The sequence below is a fragment of the Balaenoptera ricei genome, chromosome 8, assembly GCF_028023285.1.
Source record: "Balaenoptera ricei isolate mBalRic1 chromosome 8, mBalRic1.hap2, whole genome shotgun sequence".
NCBI lineage: Eukaryota > Metazoa > Chordata > Mammalia > Artiodactyla > Balaenopteridae > Balaenoptera > Balaenoptera ricei.
The window spans coordinates 4,768,783-4,788,629 of NC_082646.1; the positions used below are offsets into that span (position 1 = coordinate 4,768,783).

Below are 19,847 nucleotides of genomic sequence, written 5' to 3' on the forward strand. Positions count from 1 at the left end.
GATTGATTACGGTCTCTGTGCAGTCAGACCTCTCGTCTAATAATAATCTGTATTTGCAGCCGCTCCCCAGCGCTAGCATCACCGCCTCAGCTCCACCTCAGATCATCAGGCATTAGATTCTCATAAGGAGCGAGCAACCCAGATCCCTCGCGTGCGCAGTTCACAGTTGGGTTCGTGCTCCTAAGAGAATCTAATGCCACCGCTGATCTGACAGGAGGTGGAGCTCAGGCGGTAATGCAAGCAATGGGGAGCAGCTGTAAATACAGATGAAGCTTCACTCGCTCACCTGCCGCTCACCTCCTGCTGTGCGGCCCAGTTCCCAATAGGCCACAGACTGGTACCAGTCTCTGGCCCGGGGCTTGGGGACCCCTGGTGTAGACCAGATGCAGTGAGGCCCAGAACTAGGGAGGTAGCAATGGAGAACAGGAAGAAAGGAACAGGTGTGAGAGACAAGTTTTGGGAGACAGGAGAGATTAAGGAATCAAAGGTCTAGGTTAGATCTTAACCCTGGGAATATGAAAAGAAAGGATGTATGGAGAGGAGGGGGTGGTAGAGGAATCAAGGGTGATTAGGTTGGTCAATTGGGTGAATAGTTATATTTATTTACTTTGGGAATTCAAGAGGTAGAAGAGAATATGCAGGGAAAGAGAATGAATTCAGTTTTGAAAATGAGTGCTGTATTCCAGTGAGACAATGTTTGCTTATTCAGTCATTCATCAAATAATTAGTGATCCCCATTTAAATTCCAGATACTTTTCAAGATGTTGGGGTGGGTATACACCTATCTCATTTTTTTCACTATATATTGTGTTTAAGAAATCTGTCAATGTGTATTACAAAGATTTTTATCCCCATTTGTGACTCATCTTTTCACTTGGTTTATTGTGGCCCTTTGTGATAACTTTGATGGACAGTTGCTATTACCTGTTTTTGTGAAGGGGTCTAGAGTTGGGGTCTCCTCTTCCTGCATCTTCCTAATATCCCTCCTCATATAATCTCTTTATGTCTGTCTTTTTCTTTTTCCTCTGGGATTCCCATAATGTATTGTTTTGGTCCTCTGTATGGTGTCCTACAGTTTCTTAGGTACTTTTCATTTTCCTTAATTCTTTCTTCTTTCTGTTCTTTGGAGTGTATACTTTTTTTTTATTTTTTATTTTTTGGTTGTGCTGAGTGGCTTGCAGGATCTTAGTTCCCTGACCAGGGATTGAACCCGGGCCCTCAGCAGTGAGAGCGTGGAGTCCTAACCACTGGACCACCAGGGAATTCCCTGGACTGTATACTTTTATTTGCCCTTTCTTTAAGTAAACTTATTCTTCTTCCTGCCTAAATCTGCTGTTGATCTCTTCTAGTGAAATTTTCATTTTAGATAGTGATTTGTCATCACCCAAGTCTGTGTTTGGTTCCTTTTTTTTCTTTCTTTTTATTGATATGCTCATTTATTCATACATTGTTTTCCTGCTTTCCTTTAGTTCTGTGTAGTTTCTTTGAGCTCTTTGAGTATATTTTATGTAGTTTGTTTAAAATCTACTAAACTGGAACTTCCCTGGTGGTCCAATGGTTAGGACTTCTTGCTTCCACTGCAGGGGGCACAGGTTCCATCCCTGGTCAGGGAACTAAGATCCTGCAAGCTGCACGGCACAGCCAAAAAAAAAAAAACTACTAGATTTTATATCCGGACTTCTCAGGGATATTTTCTTTTGTTTTATTTATTTTTTCTTGTGAATTTTTTTGTGCGTATCTTGTGATTTTTTTTTGTTGCACACTGGACATTTGACTGTTATAATGTGTAACCCTGGAAATCAGATTCCACTCCTTTATACAGGTTTGCTGTCTTTTTTTGTGAAGGCTGCAGTTGTCTGTGACTTTTCCAGACTGTTTTTGCAAAGACTGTATTTCTTGTCATAGGTGTTCACTGAAGGCTCCCTTCTTTTAGCTTGTGTTCCAGAAGGGTTTTGTTAGGGAATTCCTTGAATGCCGGGAGCTAAAAATAAAACAAACAAATAGCCGCTTCTCCAGTCTTTGCACATTTCCTTTGTGGTGGGGGTGCTCATTCAACACTTAACCAAGCTGTTTACAGCTCTGTCTTAGCTAAAGTTTAATTAGAGGTTAAAGCTTAGGGTCTTACTATGTCCTTTGCGTGCATGTGTCTCACCCTGAACATGTTCATGGGCTTCTGCTGTTTTCTAGAGTAGTGAGAAAGTTTGTTCTGAGAGTTTTTGCTTGTTTTTTCATGTTTCTGTGAACGGACTGGAGTTTGGAGCTGCCTACTCCACCATTTTGTTGATACCATTTGACTATACTGTTTTGCTTTTAATGCCCCCCACCCCATCTCCTTGCTTTAATTTGGAAATTTGCTCTCTCCTTCCCTCCCTTTCCTTCCTCCCCCTTCTGTTCTACTTAGGAAGACTGATCTTCTTCTATTCTTAATTCTGTTGCAGGTATTGACATTTAAAAATTTTACCTCCCTCTTTATTGTTTGGAAGTTACAGCGGGTTTTTCTGTTCTTTTGGTGGCTACCATTAAAATTTAACTTGAACACCTAATTTTTAGTCTAAGGTTTATCAGTGTCTTTACTTTTTTTCTCAAGCAATACCAGCACTTAGAATGTTTTAAGTGGGATTACTCTTTCTTGTCTTCCATGGTAGTGTTGTTCAGGATTTATAGTTTCATCTCTTTATTTCTTATAATTAATCATTATTTTTGTTATACGTTAAGATTTGTTTAGATGTAATACTTATTTGCTGAATTCTTTGCTCAATATTTCTGCTTTATACCTTAGTTCTTTATCCTGGAATCCTTTTTCATCTTTAAGTACATATTTTGGAAGTCTTTTTAGTGAGGATTTGTTGATGGGAACTGATGAGTTTTGTGTTTTTTTTAAAATGTAATTTATTTATTTCTTTGCTTATTTATTTATTTTTGGCTGCATTGGGTCTTTGTTGCTGCGCGTGGGCTTTCTCTAGTTGCAGCGAGCGGGGGCTACTCTTCATTGTGATGTGCGGGCTTCTCATTGCAGTGGCTTCTTTTGTTGTGGCGCACGGGCTTAGTTGCTCCACGGCATGTGGGATCTTCCCGGACCCGTATCCCCTGCATTGGCAGGTGGATTCTTAACCACTGTGCCGTCAGGGAAGTCCAAACTCATTAAGTTTTTATTCATCAGAAAATGCTTTTTTTTTTTTGCTCTTTTCTTGTAGGTTTAGGTATGAATAAAACCTAGGTTAATTTATTTTCTTTTCTCAAAACTATTAAGATCGTCTCAAACTTCTGTCTGTTACTGTTGAGAATTTAGGTGTTTTATGTTTACTTACATATTTACCCTTTCTGATGTTGTTTATTCCTTCCTGAAGTTCTGGGTTTTTGTCTAGTACTATTTCCCTTCAATCTTAGAAAGTTGTATTAGCTTTTATCGTTGCACTGGTCTGTTAGAGACAAATTCTCTCAGCTTTTGTCATTTGTAAATGTGTTTATATTTCTTAAATTTCTGAAGTTTATTTTAGTGAGATATAGAATTGACAGTCTTTTTTCTTCCAGCACTTTAAATCTGTTTCTCTTTGTCTTCTGACCTCTCTTATTTCTGTTGAGAATTTAGCTGTCACTTATCCATTTTCCTCTTAATGTTATATGTTTTTTTCTTTGCCTGCTTTAAGGATTCTTGTCTTTATTTTGTTGTTCAAAAGTGTGATTATGATATGCCTAGTAGTGATTTTTGAAATTTATCCTATTTGGGATTCACTGTTTCTTGAATTTGTTAGTTGGTATCTTTCACCTGTTTTAGAAAGTTCTCATCTGTTGTCTCAGCAAATACTTCTCTGCCCCATTCCAATCCCATTTCCTTCTGGTACGCCAGTTGTACATACTGCTTGTCTGTCTGGTATTCTTTCAGAGATCTTAACTGTACTGTTATTTATTTATTTATTTTTTGGTCATTCTTTATTTTCTCTATTTTTTTTCAGCTTGGATACTTTTTGTTGACCTGTTTTCAAGTTCAGTGATTCTTTCATTTACTGTGTTCAGTTTGCTGTTAATATCTGACATCATAGTTTTATTTTTAGCATTTCTTTTGAATATATTTGTAGATCAGTCTCTGCTAGAATTCCCTGTATACTTATATTCTTACATATTATCTTTTCAGACTAAATTTTAGAATTTCTACCATAATTAATTTACATTCTTTTTATTATTTCAATATCTGGGCCATTTCTATGTCTGTCCCTTATCCTGTTTCCTCTCTTGACCTTGGGTCACAATTTCTGGCTTCCATGTATGTTTTGTAATTTTGTATGCCGAATATGTTATATAAGAGACAGTAGAGACTAAAGTCAATAATTTTTATCTTCAGAAATGGGCTTATCCCTTCTTTTTCCGTTCTGTTAGATTGTTGTGGTAGATTATGTTAGTCATGTTTGATGGGGCCCTGAGTCAAGCTGACCTATGGCTGATATAGACCTGGCCTTTGGCAACTTTGCTTTAGTTTATCATTACTTTTAAATATTTTGAGTGTAGGTTCAGGAAGTTTTTTTTTCAGCAGGGAAAAGTGAAAATTGGTGAGATCTCTTTGTGCTTTACTGCTAAGCCCGTAGTTTTCTGAACTGAGGCAGAGCAACCCACCTGGTTGTTAGTTCTCTTTGCTCCCCAGCTTTTTGCGCCAACAGGTGCTCTCTTCCGGCTACCCTTGCCCAGGTCCTAGTGTGTAGCTGCCTTATACTCTTACAGCACCCGCGATGCCTCAGTGGGGTTTCTCTCAGCTTTTCTGTGCCACCTCCAGTCACCAGTTGTTAAATGCCCCGAGAGCCTCAGAGGATCTTTCTCAGCTTTCTTGCCTTCTCTCCATCTCCACTGCGCTGCCTCGTGCTTGGGGAGACTCCACACACTTCATGGGTTCATATCTCTCAGTTCTCCTGCTCTGTCCCCCTGCCCCGCCGTTGGTGTACTGACTGTGTCCACTTGGTGAATACCTGTGGGAGTCAGTTGCTGGGTAGGTGTTGATGGTGCTCCTTGGAATTTTAGTTTATCTGTCACTCCAGTCCACATGCAGTCAGTTGGGGTTTGGCTGGTTTCTCCTTACCGTGTCTAAGGCAGGTTCTTTATCCTCCTGCGTCTTTGCCAGGTGTCTGAGCACATCCATACGAATCTCTTCTGTCTCAGGAAAGTCTTGTCCCTGTTTGCAACTTAGTTCGTGTAGGTTTCTTTTCACTTTTTAAAAAACTCATTTTGTAGTTAATCTGGCTTATTTTTTGGCTAGTGTGAGAATGAGCATTATCCTCTGAACTTCTCCTACTTAATACCAGGAGTTTTTTGTTTTTTTTCTTTTTTAATACTTCCAGTGATACTGCTTTCAAAAAATAGAGACTATATTCTCATCAACTTTATATTTCTTATAATATTAACTATAATGATAGGTAATGTTTATTAAGTACTTACTGAGTGCCAGGCACCTTGGTAAACACTTTAAATGCATTATCTCATTTAATGAACTTGAGAATAGGTGTTATTATATCATTCCCATTTTCCAGATGAGAGATTAAGTAGGTAGGTCAACATTATAGAACCAGTTGGTGGCACTTTTGAACTCAGGATTGTCTGTATCTGGAGCTGAGTTTGCAAATTCACATCCCTAGATGGGAAGGATGTAAATAAATGTAAATAAATGAGTGAAGTGAGTAGGGTGTAAAAAAATAACAAAGCAAGTAGCATGATAGATGACACTTAACATTCAACCTAGCTATTGACTAAAAAGTAGAGAGTAATCACTTCTGTGACAAAGTCTCTGGGAGAATTCTTGCCTCATTCAGAAGGGGGTGGTCACTTAGCTCCGGCCACTTGTTGCCCATGTGAGAATATGGGTCTAGTAGTTCAGATTTTCAGATTTTTCGGTAGAAGTCAGAAATCTGTATTTTTCATATCAAACCGCTTAGTTTCTAAATGTTAGCTGCTGGTTCAAATAAAAATAAAATGAAATCCAGTGTTCAGACCTGCATGGTGAGTCTGAAATAAAATGTGTCTGCGGGCCCAACCTGTTCTCTGGGCAGCCAGTGTGCAGTCTCCGTAATAGAGCCTGAGCTCGTTTAGACCACCGGTCACGCTGTCTCTCAGGGCCCGCCTGAATGCCTTCCTTTCACATTTGTGCTGTACCTCAGGGACATGAAGGCCTGCTTTGGAATGAATGTACTATTTTATTTACTGCTGTTATACCGTTGTGCTAGTTTAGATATAAGCTACAAAGAAAATTTTTAGAAACGTTTTTTAAATTTCTTATTTTTTAAATTTTTATTTTATATTGGAGTATAGTTGATTAACAATGTTGTGTTAGCTTCAGGTGTACAGCAAAGTGATTCAGTTATACATATACATGTATCTATTCTTTTTCAAGTAGAAACATATTTTTTAAAAATCCTGAATTCCTCATTTTATCTGCTTTAAGCAACAGAGTTCTATTATAAGGCATATCTTACATTAAGTTGATGGGAGGGACAGGTGTTATTGAATGCTTATTTTATTTTGTTCATTAATCATGACTTTCTCTTCCTCTCTTTTGCCCTTTCTTCTTTGACGTAGCTTTCACTTTCAGAAGAACAGAATGAAGTAACAAAAAATGGCTGTGAATCTAAAGAGCTGGTCTACCTCGTGCACATTGCTTGTCAGGTAATTTTGTGGATGTGTTCTCCATTTCACATAAAATTTAATGAGAATTAAATATGAATGAATAACATTGAATAAATGAATGAATAAATATGAACAAATAACATTGACTGTGGTAACACAGATGTTTTATTTTATTCTTTCTCCCATTCATATTGGCATTTCTGCATATACTCAGAGTTGAAACAATCAATTTAATAGAGTCAATTTAATAGATATTTAATGTACAAACGTAAGTGAAAATTCTTCCTGTAAGAGTAAAGGAAATAGGACTTCCCTGGTGGCGCAGTGGTTAAGAATCCACCTGCCAATTCAGGGGACACGGGTTCGAGCCCTGGTACAGGAAGATCCCACATGCCGTGGAGCACGTAAGTCCATGCACCACAACTACTGAGCCTGTGCTCTAGACCCCGCGAGCCACAGCTACTGAAGCCCGCGCACCTAAAACCTGTGCCCTGCAATGAGAAGCACGCACACCGCAATGAAAGAGTAGCCCCTGCTCGCCGCAACTAGGGAAAGCCTGCGCGCAGCAATGAAGACCCAGTGCGGTCAAATAAATAAATAAAAATAAATAAATAAAATCCTTAAAAAAAAAAAAAGAGTAAAGGAAATATATTGTTTATTGATGATGAGATTAAATGAGTCAGCTACGGGTCACATATTACAATAAAAGAGCAGACTAAGTAGTGTCTGCATCAGGTGCGCACTTTTCTAACCAAGATGGTAAGTTCTGCTGTTGTGTAACAACAATGTGTGTATATTTCAGAAGTGTGCTATTTCTTAACTCTTAGTATTAGAACTTTTTTGGTGGTAATTACCGTGACTTGCTCCTAATGAGATTTAAAATATGTCATTTGTAGCATTGATTATTTCCTCCATCAAGTAAGCAGTTAGTTTCTTTATTTATTCTTTGTTCATTGAGCCTTCTTGCCTATCTTTGAACTAGTCATTGTAAAGCAAGTGTTTTCGAGGAAAGCTTTCTTATGTACAAAGTTTTTAGTTTTCTTTGAGAGAGTAAGATAAGGGAGTTTATGGGGTTTTTTTTCCAAAAAGTATTATTCATGTACCTGAAATTAAAAATTAAATAATCTGGAAAAGTCTAATGGCTATATCATATGGGAAATACTTAAGTTCTTAGTCTTGGTGTGACTTTAAGGGCAAACCTTTTATAATTAAGTGCTTTTATTTGTAGGTGAGGGAATATGAGATTGGAAATTGAACTTAGCTTGTATATATATGTTCAAAGTTACATATCATTTATACATGTTTTACTGTATGTCATCTTGGTTCCTTTGAGGAAGTGGGCAGCTCTGAATCACTGTTTCATGTCATATTTCATAAAAATGCTTCTATTTGGTGAGTTAATTTTTAAGTGAAAATATCAAATGCTTTTATGATGAACCATTGCTAATACAGGGATATAAAACATTTTTTCTTTATCTAGAGTACATGATTGACATGTGAGTCATGAACTTATTATTCCATCTAAAACCTACACCTTTTAGCATCTTCTCTTCTTACCAGTGATTTCCATTTGTTCTGACAATGCAAATATTTTTATTCTCATAAGCAAAACATAATGTCAAAAATACCTGTGCTGTGGACATATATACACTACGAAATGTAAAATAGATAGCTAGTGGGAAGCAGCCACATAGGACAGGGAGATCAGCTCGGTGCTTTACGACCACATAGAGGGGTGGGATAGGGAGGGTGGCAGGGAGACACAAGTGGGAGGCGATATGGGGATATATGTATACGTATAGCTGATTCACTTTGTTATAAAGCAGAAACTAACACATCATTGTAAAGCAATTATACTCCAATAAAGATGTTAAAAAAAAAATACCTGTGCTGTTCTTAAAAAATGACCTTCAAAAGGTAAGCATGGTATTTTGGTACCATACATTAAAATGTATAATCGTTACTTGATTATGCCTCCATGAATTAGTGACCTAGATAATTAAGGCTATTTCCTGGTTGTAAATATCTTGTCAAGCTGCTTAAAAAATTTCAGACTACTTGTTACACTATTTACTACATGAAAGTAGTAATTTACTGCATTGTCATAATGCTATCACGTTTCTCCTCTGCCTCACACTGTAAGTAATCATTGATATGTTCTCATGGCTTACCTTCTGTATTCTTGCCATATATGTCAGCCATAAACCACATTAATCTAGAATCATTTTTTTTTTATAACCAAGAGAGACTCACAATCAAACCTTCTAATTTTGCAAATGAAGAAGTTGAGGCCCAAATTATGGAAGTTGCTTTCCTAAGCTATATGAAATCTTAGCAGGAGCTACTAAGGGCTTCAGTTTCCTGATTGCCAGCTTTTCTTGCATCACCTTGGAATTTGCAATCTACAACAGATTTTAGAGATTGCTTAATCTTCAGATGAGATACGATCACCCTTACGCCCTGTAATCTGTTCGTTATAGAAGCCAATTTCATATTTCATATCTTTGCTAATTTCTAATTTTTAATAATGTGCACTTGAAATTTTTTTTATTTAACCAAAATTCTTGGTCCTTCATCTTAACCCACTTTCTTCGCTTGTTCTTTTATCTTAGAAAGTGTCTAATTAAACAGCTGTGATCTTTTTCCTTTCTGTAGGTTAAGTGATACTGATTTCTTTAGGTATTACCTTTGAATCTTGTAATGGAGTCTTTGTCTCTGCCTTTTACAGTTTTAATTTCTTTATAAATTGTGAACCCAGAAATGTAAGCCATATCTTCCATACTGCATAGATCCAAATTCAGTAGGCATTTTTTGATCACTTATATGTCTAGTACACAAGTATTATGGCATGTAGCATATCATTTAATTCTTAAAACCTCTGTGAGGCAAATAGTCTGGTTTAAAAACATCAGTTTTTAAGTGTTAATTTTTTTAAATAAATAAATAAATAAATTAATTAATTTATTTATGGCTGCGTTGGGTCTTCGTTGCTGCATGTGGGCTTTCTCTAGTTGCGGCAAGTGGGGGGTACTGTTTGTTGCGGTGGCTTCTCTTGTCGTAGAGCATAGGCTCTAGGCGCACGGGCTTCAGTATTTCTGGCATGTGGGCTCAGTAGTTGTGGCTCATTGGCTCTAGAGCGCGGGCTCAGTAGTTGTGGCTCATTGGCTCTAGAGCGCAGGCTCAGTAGTTGTGGTGCACGGGCTTACTTGCTCTGCGGCAGGTAGGATCTTCCCAGACCAGGGCTTGAACCCGTGTCCCCTGCATTGGCAGGCAGATTCTTAACTGCACCACCAGGGAAACCCCTAAGTGTTAATTTTAAAATGACTAATTTAAACCTAGCTGTTGCAAGAATTTATTCTAACATGTGCCCTAATGAAAATTCTGTTCTGATCTTTCCCCCTCTGAGTATAGTTTTGTTGGTTTAAGAATAATTGTTGCTTAATGAAATACTTAGTATTTTATTGTTCCATAGTAAGCTTTAGAGAAGTTGAAATGAATGGTTCTTATTGAAGTTGAATTGTATGAACTACCTTTGTATTTACCAGAATTCATCAATGTATAATAGTTTATTTTTTCTGAAGATCAAGTTTTTCATAAATATTTACATTAGAAGGAAATGGACTGTCAGTCAGGAGGCCTAAATTTGTCCCAGCTGTGCCATGACTAACCAGCTGTGTGGCTGACAGGGTCTTGGTGCTCTGGCCGGGTGTCAGGCCTGAGCTTCTGAGGTGGGAGAGCCAAGTTCAGCACACTGGTCCACCAGAGACCTCTGGGCCCCATGTAATAAAAAAAAGGCGAAAGCTCTCCCAGAGATCTCCATCTCAATGCTAAGACCCAGCTCCACTCAACGACCAGCAAGGTACAGTGCTGGACACCCTATGTCAAACAACTAGCAAGACAGGAACACAAACCCACCCATTAGCAGAGAGGCAGCCTAAAATCATAAGAAGTTCACAGACACCCCAAAACACACCACTGGACATGGTCCTGCCACCGGAAAGACAAAATGCAGCCTCATTCACCAGAACACAGGCACCAGTCCCCTCCACCAGAAAGCCTACACAACCCACTGAACCAAGCCTACCCACTGGGAGCAGACACCAAAAACAACGGGAACTACAAACCTGCAGCCTGCAAAAAGGAGACCCCAAACACAGTAAGTTAAGCAAAATGAGAAGACAAATACACAGCAGATGAAGGAGCAAGGTAAAAACCCACCATCCCAAGCAAATGAAGAGGAAATAGGCAGTCTACCTGAAAAAGAATTCAGAGTAATCATAGTAAAGATGATCCAAAATCTTGTAAATAGAATGGAGAAAATACAAGAAACGTTTAACAAGGACCTAGAAGAACTAAAGAGCAAACAAACTGATGAACAACACAATAAATGAAATAAAAAATTCTCTAGAAGAAATCAGTAGCACAATAACTGAGGCAGAAGAACGGATAAGTGACCTGGAAGATAAAATAGTGGAAATAACTACCGCAGGGCAGAATAAAGAATGAAAAGAATTGAGAACAGTCTCAGAGACCTCTGGAACAACATTAACCGCACGAACATTTGAATATATAGGTATCCCAGAAGAAGAAGAGACAAAAAAAGGAACTAAGAAAACATTTGAAGAGATTATAGTTGAAAACTTCCCTAGTATGGGAAAAGAAATAGTCAAGCAAGTCCAGGAAGCACAGAGAGTCCCATACAGTATAAATCCAAGGAGGAACACACCAAGACATATTAATCAAACTCTCAAAAATTAAATACAAAGAAAAAATATTAAAAGCAGCAAGGGAAAAGCAACAAATAACATACAAGGGAATCCCCATAAGGTTAACAGCTGATCTTTCAGCAGAAACTCTGCAAGCCAGAAGGGAGTGGCAGGACATATTTAAAGTGATGAAAGGGAAAAACCTACAACCAAGATTACTCTACCCAGCAAGGATCTCATTCAGATTCGATGGAGAAATTAAAACCTTTAAAGACAAGCAAAAGCTAAGAGAATTCAGCACCACCAAACCAGCTTTACAACAAATGCTAAATAAAGGAACTTCTCTAGGCAGGAAACACAAGAGAAGGAAAAGACCTACAATAACAAACCCAAAACAATTAAGAAAATGGTAATAGGAACATACATATCGATAATTACCTTAAATGTAAATGGATTAAATGCTCCAATCAAAAGACACAGACTGGCTGAATGGATACAAAACAAGACCTGTATATATGCTGTCTACAGGAGACCCACTTCAGACCTAGGGACACATACAGACTGAAAGTGAGGGGATGGAAAAAGATATTCCATGCAAATGGAAATCAAAAGAAAGCTGGAGTACCAATTCTCAAATCAGACAAAATGGACTCTAAAATAAAGACTATTACAAGAGACAAAGAAGGAGACTACCTAATGCTCAAGGGATCAATCCAACAAGAAGATATAACAATTGTAAATAATAATGCACCCAACACAGGAGCACTTCAATGCATAAGGCAAATGCTAACAGCCATAAAAGGGGAAATAAACAGTAACACAATCAAAGTAGGGGACTTTAACACCCCACTTTCACCAATAGACAGATCATCCAAAATGAAAATAAATAAGGAAACACAAGCTTTAAATGACACATTAAACAAGATGGACTTAACTGATATTTATAGGACATTCAATCCAAAAGCAGCACAATACACTTTCTTCTCAAGTGCTCATGGAACATTCTCCAGGATAGATCATGTCTTGGGTCACAAATCAAGCCTTGGTATACTTAAGAAAATTGAAATTGTATTTTTTCCAACACAACGCTATGAGACTAGATATCAGCTGCAGGAAAAAAACTGCAAAAAATAGAAACATAAAGGCTAAAGAATACACTGCTAAATAACCAAGAAATCACTGAAGAAATCAAAGGGGAAATCAAAAAATACCTATAAACAAATGACAATGAAAACACAACATGGGATGCAGCAAAAGCGTTCTAAAAGGGAAGTTTATAGCAATACAATCCTACCTCAAGAAACAAGAAACATCTCAAATAAACAACCTAACCTTACACCTAAAGCAGAGAAAGAAGAACAAAAAGAACCAAAAGTTAGCAAAAGGAAAGAAATCATAAAAATCAGATCAGAAATAAATGAAAAAGAAATGAAGGATACAGTAGCAAAGATCAGTAAAACTAAAAGCTGGTTCTTTGAGAAGATAAACAAAATTGGTAAACCATTAGCCAGACTCATCAAGAAAAAAAGGGAGAAGACTCAAATCAACAGAATTAGAATGAAAAAGGAGAAGTAACAAATGACACTGCAGAAATACAAAGGATCATGAGAGATTACTACAAGCAACTATATGCCAATAAAATGGACAACCTGGAAGAAATGGACAAATTCTTACAAAAGCACAACCTTCTGAGATGGAACCGGGAAGAAATAGAAAATAAAAACAGACCATTCACAAGCACTGAAATTGAAACTGTGATTAAAAATCTTCCAACAAACAAAAACCCGGGACCAGATGACTTCACAGGCGAATTCTATCAAACATTTAGAGAAGAGCTAACACCTGTCCTTCTCAAACTCTTCCAAAATACAGCAGAGGGAGGAACACTCCCAAACTCATTCTGCGAGGCCATCATCACCCTGATACGAAAACCAGACAAAGATGTCACAAAAAAAGAAAACTACAGGCCAATATCACTGACGAACATAGATGCAAAAATCTTCAACAAAATACTAGCAAACAGAATCCAGCAGCACATTAAAAGGATCATACCCCATGATCAAGTGGGGTTTATCCCAGGAATGCAAGGATTCCTCAGTATGTGCAAATCAATCAATGTGATGCACCTTATTAACAGATTGAAGGAGAAAAACCATATGATCTTCTCAGTAGATGCAGAAAAAGCTTTTGACAAAATTCAACACCCAGTTATGATAAAAACCCTCCAGAAAGTAGGCATAGAGGGAACTTACCTCAACATAATAAAGGCCATATATGACAAACCCACAGCCAACATCATTCTCAGTGGTGAAAAACTGAAACCACTTCCACTATCATCAGAACAAGATAAGGTTGCCCACTCTCACCACTGTTATTCAACATAGTTTTGGAAGTTATAGCCACAGCAATCAGAGAATAAAAAGAAACAAAAGAATCCAAATAGGAAAAGAAGAAGTGAAGCTGTCACTGTTTGCAGATGACATGATACTATACTTAGAGAATCTTAAAGAGGCTACCAGAACACTACTAGAGCTAATCAATGAATTTGGTAACATAGCAGGATACAAAATTAATGCACAGAAATCTCTTGCATTCCTATACACTAATGATGAAAAATCTGAAAGAGAAATTAAGGAAACACTCCTGTTTGCCATTGCAACAAAAAGAACAAAATTCCTAGGAATAAACCTACCTAAGGAGACAAAAGACCTATATGCAGAAAACTATAAGGCACTGATGAAAGAAATTAAAGATGTTACAAACAGATGGAGAGATATACCATGTTCTTGGATTGGAAGAATCAACATTGTGAAAATGACTATACTACCCAGAGCAATCTACAGATTCAGTGCAATCCCTGTCAAACTACCAATGGCATTTTTCACAGAACTAGAACAAAAAATTCCACAATTTGTATGGAAACACAACGGCCCCGAATAGCCAAAACAACCTTGAGAAAGCAAAGTGGAGCTGGAGGAATCAGGCTCCCTGACTTCAGACTATACTACAAACCTACAGTAATCAAGACAGTATGGTACTGGCACAAAAACAGAAATATAGATCAATGGAAGAGGATAGAAAGCCCAGAGATAAACTCATGCACATATGGTCACCTTATCTTTGATAAAGGAGGCAAGAATATGCAATGGAGAAAAGACAGCCTCTTTAATAAGTGGTGCTGGGAAAACTGGACAGCTACATGTAAAAGAATAAAATTAGAGCACTCCCTAACACCATACACCAAAATAAACTCAAAATGGATTAAAGACCTAGATGTAAGGCCAGACACTATAAAACTCTTAGAGGAGGGGGCTTCCCTGGTGGCGCAGTGGTTGAGAATCTGCCTGCCAATGCAGGGGACACGGGTTCGAGCCCTGGTCTGGGAAGATCCCACATGCCGCGGAGCAACTGCGCCTGTGAGCCACAATTACTGAGCCTGCGCATCTGGAGCCTGTGCTCCGCAACAAGAGAGGCCATGATAGTGAGAGGCCCGTGCACCGTGATGAAGAGTGGCCCCCGCTTGCCACAACTAGAGAAAGCCCTCGCACGGAAACGAAGACCCAACACAGCCATGAATAAATAAATAAATAAATAAATTTAAAAGTAGTAGTAAAAAAAAAAAAAACTTTCTTAAAAAAAAAAAACAACTCTTAGAGGCAAACATAGACAGAACACTCTATGACATAAATCACAGCAAGATCCTTTTTGACCCACATCCTAGAGAAATGGAAATAAAAAGAAAAATAAACAAATGGGACCCAACTAAACTTAAAAGCTTTTGCACAGCAAAGGGAACCATAAACAAGACGAAAAGACAACCCTCAGACTGGGAGAAAATATTTGCAAATGAAGCAACTGACAAAGGATAAATCTCCAAAATATACAAGCAGCTCATGCAGCTCAATATCAAAAAAACAAACAACCCAATCCAAAAAGGGGCAGGAGACCTAAATAGACATTTCTCCAAAGATGATATACAGATTAACAACAGACACATGAACGGATGCTCAACATCACTAATCATTAGAGAAATGCAAATCAAAATTACAGTGAGGTATCACCTCACACCAGTCAGAATGGCCATCATCCAAAAATCTACAAACAATAAATGCTGGAGAGGGTGTGGAGAAAAGGGAACCCTCCTGCACTGTTGGTGGGAATGTAAATTGATACAGCCACTATGGAGAACAGTATGTAGGTTTCTTAAAAACTAAAAATAGAACTACCGTATGACCCATCAATCCCACTACTGGGCATATACCCTGAGAAAACCATAATTCAAAATGTGTCATGTACCACAATGTTCATTGCAGCTATATTTACAATAGCCAAGACATGGAATCAACCTAAGTTTCCATCGACAGATGAATGGATAAAGAAGATGTGGCACATATATACAATGTGCTACATATATGCCACATGTATGTGCCACATATATATATGTGGCATATATATATATGGACCTAGAGACTGTCATACAGAGTGAAGTACGTCAGAAAGAGAAAAACAAATACTGCATGCTAACACATATATATGGAATCTAAAAAAAAAGAAAAAAAAAGGTTCTGAAGAACCTAGGGGAAGGACAGGAATAAAGATGCAGGCGTAGAGAATGGACTTGTGGACACCGGTAAGCCAGGACGAAGTGAGAGAGTGGCATGGACATATATACACTACCAAATGTAAAATAGATAGCTAGTGGGAAGCAGCCGCATAGCACAGGGAGATCAGCTCGGTGCTTTGTGTCCATCTGAGGAGTGGAATAGGGAGGTTGGGAGGGAGATGCAAAAGGGAGGAGATATGGCGATATATGTATATGTATAGCTGATTCACTTTGTCATACAGTAGAAACTAACACACCATTGTAAAGCAATTATACTCCAATAAAGATGTTAAAAAAAAATATTTACAGTCATGTGAAAGCTTCTTTACGTCCCCATTGATGGAGTAAACAGTTGGTTTTAGGGGAATGCTTTTCTGTCTCAAAATATCTCCTGTACTCTGATGCTTGAAATTCCACCATCAGAAATGCATTCCTCGGTATTAAATAACTCCTCCACTTGGTCGGTTTAGAATATGTTGTTACTAAGGGGGTGGAGTTGATTATTAACGTTTGAAGAGCATCTGTGTATGAACACAATGTATTGAATATAAGCAGGTCGCAAACATTCTTACTTAAACCTAAAAACTTTTCTCTGAAATATATGTGTTACTATTCCCATTATGTAGAAGAATAAACTGCTGTTCGTAGGTGTTAAGTAACTTGTGTAAAGTCCCCTATTTGGGATAAGGCCAGGCTGAGGTTTAAATCAGGTCTTTCTTTTCACTGAACTTCATCATACATACAATTAATTCATAGTACTAATTCTTTTGCATGATATACTTTCTCATGATAAAAGAGTCTTCAGAGGACATGGGTGAAGACTGTTCTTCTCAGAAAGGACCGCAAGTATGTGTAGATTTTGTCTAACTCTTTCCACCTCTATTATTACCAAGCTATATCTCAAACGCTGTATCTTGTTAGGCCATTGTTGATAGCATCTGCGTTTGCACCCTATACTTGATTATAACCCTTCAACTGCCAGAATGAGGTAAAATGTAAATTTAAACATGTTACTCTCATGGTTAAAACTCTTCAGTAGATTTCCATTGAATTTAAAACTAAACCCAAACTGCTATCAAGGCCTGTGTGGGCCGTGTAGGATCTGGACCTTGCCTACTTTTTCTAAGCATCGTGGGACAATCTTCTCACTCCTACGCTTTGGTCTCACTAGCTTTCAGTCAGTTCCTAAAAGACCCTGAGTTTTTTCCTGCAACAAGGCATTGACCTTTTGGTCAGCTCGTCACTCCATTCACACACGCAGTTGCTGTGTCTGGTGCTTGCTCAGTTCTCAGGAGGCAGGTTAGATATCACTTCTTCATAGCACAGAAGTATCATTATTTTATTTATGTATTTATTAACTTAAAAAGTATTTTTTTCCTCACTAGAAATAAATTCTAAGCAGTCAGAGGTTTGGTGGTACTTTCTCTGTTGTATCTCTAATGCTCGCTCCAGGGCTTGGTACTATGTAGGTGCTCAGTAAATAGCTGGTGAATGAATGAAAGAAAGAAGAACAAAATTTTGTCTTAGAAATTTGATCCTATATACACTGGTATTTTTCTTTTTCTCTCATTCTTCTTTATGAGCCTTGTTAAGAATTGTTGATTTTTGTTATCCTTGGAGAGCAATACTTACTTGATAGTAATAATTATTAAGGTTATAAATTAGCCACAAATTAAAATTTAGACAGATGTATATAGTGAATTTTTTGTCCTGTTCTTCATAAAATAATTGAACTTCTGAAATACTCTGATCATTTACTTTATTCAGCCCATTTAGAAATTCCATGATTAAGGTTGTTTTTTTACATATGAAATTTAAAGTTTTTCTTCCACATCTACTGAAAAGATAGGTATTTTACTATTTTTAGAATTTTACTCAGTGACTTTAAAACAGTTTGAGAGAATTTGCAAATTATGTGTTATGGTTTTAATTTCCTGCATGTAAATCTGTATAAAAACGCAGACTTTTTACTAGCACAAGAACAGTTTTTAAAAGTTGAAAGAAATCAGTTTATTGATATATGAAGAAATGAATTTTGAAATCCAGTCCCCAGTATTTACCTTTTGAGGCTCTGAATTTTATTTCCTTTATGTGGTTGCTTATTGATATTTATTTCTTTCAGCAAGACTCTGTAGAGAGAAGAGAACATGATTACTTTTTATAAATTTAATAGACTTTTTTTTTAGACCAATTTTAGGTTTACAGCAAAATTGAGTGGAAGTACAAGGTTCCCTCATATCCCTTGTCCTCACACATGCACATCCTCCTCCACTATGGACATTCCCCTGCTAACGTCGTACATTGTTACAACTGATGAGCTTACATTGACGTACCATTGTCATTAAGGGTTCATTCATGGTGTTGTGCATTCTGTGGGTTTGGATAAATTTATAATGTGTATCCACCATTATAGTATGTGGAATAGTTTCACCATCCTATAATCTCCTGTGCTCCACCTATTCATCTCGCACTCCCCCTCGTCCCTGGCAACTACTGATTTTTTTCTTAAATTTTCTCCATACTTTTGTATTTTCTTTTTTTTTTTTTTTTTTTTTTTTTTTTTTTTTTTTTTTTTTTAATAAATTTATTTATTTATTTTTGGCTGTGTTGGGTCTTCGTTTCTGTGCGAGGGCTTTCTCTAGTTGCGGTGAGCGGGGGCCACTCTTCATCGCGGTGCGCGGGCCTCTCACTATCGGGGCCTCTCTTGTTGGGGAGCACAGGCTCCAGACGCACAGGCTCAGTAGTTGTGGCTCACGGGCCCAGTTGCTCCGTGGCATGTGGGATCTTCCCAGACCAGGGCTCGAACCCGTGTCCCCTGCATTGGCAGGCAGATTCTCAACCACTGCGCCACCAGGGAAGCCCACTTTTGTATTTTCTACAGTGTCATATGGTTGGAATCATATAGTATGTAGCCTTTTCAGGGTGGCTACTTTCACTTAGCAGTATGCATTTAAGTTTCATGTCTTTTCATGGCTTGATACTTACTTTGTTTTAGTGCTGAGTCATATTCCATTGTCTGGATGTACCACAGTTCATTTATCCATTCACCAGCTAAAGGACATCTTGGTTGCTTCCAGGCTTTGGCAGCTTTTAATAAAGCTGCTGTAAACCTTTGTGTGCAGTTTTTGTGTGGACATAACTTTTCAGCTCCTTTGGGTAAACACCAAGGAGTGCAATTGCTGGATCTTGTGCTAAGAGTATGATAAATTTTGTAAGAAACTGAAAAGTCTGCCTAAATGGCTGTACCATTTTGTATTCATACCAGCAGTGAAGGAAAGTTCCTGTTGCTTCCCATCCTCTCTAGCATTTGGTGTCATTAGTGTTCTGGATTTTTGCCACTCTAATAGATGTGTAGTGATATCTTCTTGTTTTTATTTGCCTTGCCCTGATGTCATATGGTGTGGAGCATCCTTTCATATGCTTATTTATCGTCTGTATCATCACCTCATCTTTTTGGTGAGGTGCCCATTTTAAAATCCGTTGTTTGTTTTCTTATTGTTGATTTTTAAGGGTTCTTTGTATATTTTGGTTAAAATCCCTTATCAGTAGATATGTTATTTGCCAATATTTTCTCCCAAGTCTGTGGCTTGTCTTTTCATTCTCTCGACAGGGCAGAAAATCTTAATTTCAGTGAAGTCCAGCTTATCGATTCTTTCTTTCATGGACTGTGCCTTTGCTCTTGTATCTAAAGAAAGTCATCACCAAACCCAAGGTCATCTATATTTTCTCCTATGTTATCTTCTAAGAGTTTTATTGTTTTCTGTCTTATGCTAAGGTCTTTTTGAGTTAGTTTTTGTGAAAGATGTAAGGTCTATGTCTAGATTTATTTTTTTGTGTGTGGATGTTCAGTTTTTCCAGCGCCATTTGTTGAAAAAAACCATCTTTTCTGCATTGTATTGCCTTTGCTTTTTTGTCAAACATCAGTTGACTGTATT

General features: G+C 37.7%; 1 protein-coding gene across 3 annotated transcripts in view; it reads left to right on the forward strand.

Annotated features, from left to right (window-relative positions):
- ARHGAP32 (Rho GTPase activating protein 32) overlaps positions 1-19,847 on the forward strand; it is a 275,222-nt gene that overhangs the window by 162,300 nt on the left and 93,075 nt on the right. For all 3 annotated transcript variants that reach the window (XM_059930040.1, XM_059930043.1, XM_059930042.1), the window contains one exon: positions 6,556-6,642. In XM_059930040.1, the coding sequence (XP_059786023.1) occupies positions 6,556-6,642 (87 nt within the window). The remainder of the gene's footprint in view (positions 1-6,555; positions 6,643-19,847) is intronic.